General features: G+C 32.9%; 1 protein-coding gene across 1 annotated transcript; it reads left to right on the top strand.

The window, feature by feature from the left end:
- The first annotated feature begins 1,811 nt into the window (after positions 1 to 1,811).
- Positions 1,812 to 4,945, top strand: LOC127788139 (protein FAR1-RELATED SEQUENCE 5-like). Its single transcript, XM_052316249.1, has 5 exons — positions 1,812 to 1,964; positions 2,091 to 2,126; positions 2,209 to 3,386; positions 3,481 to 3,622; positions 4,772 to 4,945. Exons 1-5 carry the CDS (start codon positions 1,812 to 1,814, stop codon positions 4,943 to 4,945), a joined length of 1,683 nt encoding a protein of 560 aa, XP_052172209.1.
- Positions 4,946 to 5,803: the final 858 nt, after the last annotated feature.

Here is a 5,803-nt window from a genome sequence, read left to right on the forward strand (position 1 = left end):
GAGTCAATTCACAGGGAGATTATTTATGGATGAAAATAAAAATCACATAACATTTGGTTTAAGAGGTGATTAAGATGATCTAAAAATAAGAATTAAAACTAAACTAACACTAAATTTAAGCAATCTTGGGTCAAGACAACTTCAGTGCCAAGCCGAGATTCCCCAAATTGTCAGAAAAATAGTAACATTAGTCTGAAATGAAGCTGAGGTTTTGATATTAACTCCGGTCTAATATGATGCTAATTATAGGTCTAGCAACCTCCATACATAGCATGGAGACTCAAAATTAAGTAATTATCATAAATCGAACTGTGATTAATACAAAATATTTTATAAATTAAGATTTTGCTATTAAATCCAATTTAAGATGATGATAATTCTAGATCTAGCAATCTCCATACATGGCATAGAAACTCTAAATTAAGCAATTACAATAAATTGAACGGTAACTAATAGACAAAATATTATCTCATTTGAATTTGGGTATGATAGCGTTTCCAGGTTAAGTAATCTCCATACATGATGTGGAGACTCTAAGTTAAGCTTACACTACAATCTAAACCTAAAGAGTATATATATAATTATTACTCAGTTCAATTCAGACTAATATTACAATAATTGAAGTTCAATTTTGTTTGGAAAATCAAGGGTATTGGACACTGTTCTTGTCTTATTTTAGCCACACATCTTCAATATTAAATATAGAAAATTAAAAACAGAAATTAAATAACAGAAATTAAATGATAGAAAATTAAAGTTGCTCTAGTTAAAAGAGAGTAATCTAATCAATAAAAAATAAAGAGCAGCAAGTATTCATCTACTGAAAATGAAAACAAAATCAATGAAGTTGCAGATTGAAATTAGATGAATCGAAAAAAATTTAAATGAACAGAGAAGAACTACAGAAAATCAAATCTAAAACAATTAAACCATGCTGTGCGATGCTGCCCGAGAATCCTTCCAGCGTTGTGCAATTTTTCCCAGCACACTGTCCTCACTCCAATGCACTGCGCGAAATCTCCAGCCTCTGAAATCCCAGCGCCCACTCCTCACTTCGCTCTCTGTTCGATCACTGTGCAAGAGTTGTCCTCTTCACTTCAGCGTATTATCCTCTCTTATTCAAGCAAGTTGCAGAATGACGGATGGGGGCTTAGGGTTTCACTGTGTTGTGCATGTATTTATATGAAGCTTGCCCCTCTAAAATTTCCAACGCATTGCATAGGGAAATTCTATTCACAGCGCTAGTTTTACTCTCAGCAACCATTTTTTACTATACCTAAAATACCCTCACATAAAAATTCAATTTTACCCTTATCTTCAATACTCAACCACCACCGCCGCCTGACATCACGTCTTTCGCAGGAGAAATTGTTTTATTCACAGTGGCTCATATCCCAATCAAATCTTTTCTCCTAAAATCTCTATCTCTCTCATTTGAGACTCACTTTCACTTTCAGACTCATCTATTTTCTCTCAAACACATTTTAGCAATTCATACATATCGATCGATCATGGATTACTACACTAAAATATTGACGGAGAACTAGCAAGAGTTTGAGGAAGAACAGAACAACTATTTAGAAAAAGAATATTACGCACAGGTAAGTAATCTCTGTAAATATATGTTTTAAAATATGTATTTTGTATTTGTAAGAGTGTAATATGGGTTGTATTGCAATCAGTTGTAAAATGAAAAAAAAAAAAGTATTTTGAAAAAGATAAAGATTATTGAGAATAATGTCAAAGAAGCTGGCTCCAATGCTGAAATTCGGGAGGGATGGCCGTCCCCGAATTTTAGCCTTCGGGGAAGTATGGGCTCCCTGAAAGCTGGAATTCGGGAGGGCTGGCCTCCCCCAAATGCCAGCCTTCCCGAATGCCAGAATTCGGGAAGACAGGCCTTCCCCGAAGCCTGGAATTCGGGGAAGGCAGGCATTCTCGAAGTCCAGACTTCGGGGAGGTCTCCGGTCCCCGAATCCTAACTTTCAGAAAAGTTGGGAATTCCCTAATGTTAGGTTTTTTTTCATTTTCAAGTTGCAATCTATATTTTATTTTATTGATTTTTTTTATAAGAATCCAATTGTGCAATCCAGAAATTTGATGTTATTCAACAATTTACTATCAATGAGGTATGATAGATTTTTAATAATTTTGTTTGAAATATATAATTATTGAAAAAAATATATTGAATATTTTTTGTTGTTGTATTAGCTATTTGATACTAGAGAAGCACTCATTAGATGGGCTAAGAAAATTGAAAAACAAAATGGAATTATGATTGTGATCAAGAGCTCAGAATCTGGGGGTCCTGGAAAAAGACCCAGAGTTCATCTTGCTTGTGAACGCAGTGGAAAGTATAGACCATCGAAGAAGAAAGAAGAAATAATAGGAGAATTAAAACGAAAGTGCACAGGTTCAAAAAAGTGTGATTGTCCGTTTGAATTACTTGGTATGAAATTTGAGCAGTGGGAGTTGAAAGTTGTATGTGGAATGCACAATCATGCACTAGCAGTTCAACTAGAGGGTCATTCATATGCAGGGAGGCTTACAGAAAAAGAGAAAGTAATTTTAAAAACAATGTCTGAGAATCTCGTAAAACCTAAAAATATTTTGATGAGCTTCAAGGCAGATGATGAGAATAATGTTACTACTATCAAAACTATATATAATGCCCGTCAAAGATATAAACTTATTGAGAAAGGTGGTAGATCACAAATGCAACAGTTGATAAAGAAATTAAGAGAATATAATTATATGGAGTGGCACAGAAGCAATGGATCAAATTGTATTACAGACTTATTTTGGGCTCATCCGATATCCATAGATTTATTAAAAATATTTCCACATGTCCTGATAATTGATTGTACATACAAAACTAACAGGTATAGATATCCACTTCTTGAGATTGTTGGTGTGACATCCACTGAGTTAACTTTTCCTGTTGCATTTGTATTTATGAATCATGAATACGAGGATAACTACACATGGGCTATGGAGAGATTAAAGAATGTGATGGGATCTAATACATTTCCAGGAGTAATTGTCACTGATAGAGAATTAGCATTGATGAATGCAATACATAAAGTCTTTCTGAGTACGACGACGTTATTATGTAGGTGGCATATATCTAAAAATGTACTTGCTAAGTGTAAGAAAATTTTTGATAGAAATGAGACATGGGAGAAGTTTATGTTACAATGGAATCTTCTTGTTTTTGCCTCTACTGAGATTGAGTATCAAAGTCTGCTTTGTGACTTAATGGTTGAGTATCATGCATATGAAGAAGCACTTGATTATGTGAGAAAGATATGGCTGAATGATTATAAAGAAAAATTTATTGCAACGTGGACAAATAAAGTATTATATTTTGGCAATGTTACTACTAACAGGTATTCTTTAGTAAACTTTGTTGTTATTATTTTTATTATAATATCTCTAATTAATCTCTTATTAATCTAATACTATTTATGTTTTTATTCAAAGGGCTGAGAGTGCACATGCGAAGCTGAAGAGATATCTGGGATCATCTCAAGGTGACTTTGAGTCATCATGGAAAATTATCAATTCTCTTATTGAGTTACAACATACTGAGATAAAGGGGCCTTTTGAGAAGAGTTTAATGTTGGTACAACATAATTTCAGGCCAGAAATTTTTAGAGAATTGAGAGGTATTATATCAAGAAATGCAATGAATATGGTATTAAAGTAAACACATATAGCTCAAAAAATTAGGGTGGATAAGGTTACTTGTGGATGTGTGATAAGAAGCACACATGGTTTACCTTGTGCACATGAAATTGCAGAATTAATGATGGAGGGACGACCAATTCCTTTATCATTTGTGCACCCTTATTGGACAAAATTAGATTTAGTGAAGACTGTTGATGTGTCCTCAGTGTTAACTATTGATCCAGAGTTAGAAAGTCTATATAATATATTTCAATCAGAACCAGCAGGAGGTAAAATCGTATTAAAACAGAAGTTGAGAGAATTAATAGATCCAACTACGACTTCATTGATCCCACCAAGTGTGAAAGTTCGGACAAAAGGTAAGCCATCATCAAAAAATAAAATTCAGGTTGATACATCCACTCGACGTGATCCATCATATTTTGAAATAGTACAGTCTATTCATGATAGTACATCTCCAACAACACAGAGCTCAGTTAAGGCACCGAATGAAGGTAAACTTTATCAGGCACCGAATGAAGGTAAACTTTATCGTACCAGTGCCAACAGATTGCTAGGCTATGATGCTTCATTCCCATCAAAAATATATCATTTTATACATAATATTGTTAATGTGGAGTCGGATGGACATTGTGGATTTCGTGCTATTGCTGCGTTACTTGGAATGAGTGAGCACAACTGGAGGGATATTCGTATGAATCTGATTGGAGAGTTACATACTTTTCGTGATGAATATATAGAATTATATGGATCTGCTATGCGTGTAGATGAGTTAATGCACACACTTTCTTGCTTTGAGTGTGTTGCACCTCCTCAACATTGGATGACTTTACCTGACATGGGTCATTTGATTGCTTCAAAATATAATGTTGTGTTGGTTCATTTATCTCGAATACAGTGTCTTACCTACCTTCCACTGAGATCAGCGGCCCCTTCAATTATATAACATAGAATTATTACTATTGGTTTTGTGAATGATTATCATTTTGTACATGTATTATTATTTAATAATTTATTTATATATGTTTATAATTATCTTAATATAAATTTGTTACTAATAATATTATCTTATATTTGTTCACAGGTGTTTCTTAAATCAGGTTCACCAATTCCTCCCGTTGCACGCAATTGGCATAAATATCGATATGATATTGCACGTGAATGGGAAACACCATATATAACTCAAATTCAAGCATTTTTGTCTCTTATTAACAAAAATGTTATTACAAAGGATGTTTTTGATTTAACTGATGAATGATGAATTAACAATGTGTATGTTTTACATTATATATTTTTTATTTAACTATGAATGAGGAATGTGTATGTTTTATATTATATGTTTGTAATATTTCTTTATTTTGTTAGAAGTGTCAAAATTGCACAAAGTTATATTCTGTTAATTTTTGTGTAAATGATATTAAAATTACATAAATCATAATAAAATTTAATAGTACAAGCAACTCGGTGCTATAAATAACTCGGTGCTATAAAATTTAATAGTACAAGCAAATCATAAAAGTTATACATAATTCAAAATTATAATTTACGAATTACAACTATAAACAACAACTACAAGCAACTCGGTGCTATAAACAACAACTATAAGCAAGCTATATATTCCGAAGTGAATTATCTTGGCGGAGATGTACGAGATGTGGACGCTCCAATATTATCAATATCAGGATGCTGAAGCCTGGAATGGTATTCACCCCAATACATGTCTCCTTCCATGCATCAGCGGATACAGGCTCAGTACTTGATATCATCTGATCGATAATATATAATGCTAGTCGATTACGCTGAAATAAAAATAATTATATTAATTTTTTAATTTAAATAAACTAAATTCAATAATAACTGAAATATAATTTAAAAACTTACTGATTCAGTAAGACTGGGCATATCTTCTGCACCTCTATCAAAACTGGATCGATGTATAGGATTTTGTATAATTGGATGTGTAATAGCTCCATACCACGTTAAATATTCAGGTGTAAAATGCCATGAAAATTTAGAATATTTACCATGTCGACGTGGTGGTAATAAATGCATATCCCATTGATTTCACATATCATCAACAAATGTATAAATTACCCGATATGAAGCCGTACCCAAA

The sequence above is a fragment of the Diospyros lotus genome, chromosome 13 (assembly GCF_014633365.1).
Source record: "Diospyros lotus cultivar Yz01 chromosome 13, ASM1463336v1, whole genome shotgun sequence".
Taxonomy (NCBI): Eukaryota; Viridiplantae; Streptophyta; class Magnoliopsida; order Ericales; family Ebenaceae; genus Diospyros; species Diospyros lotus.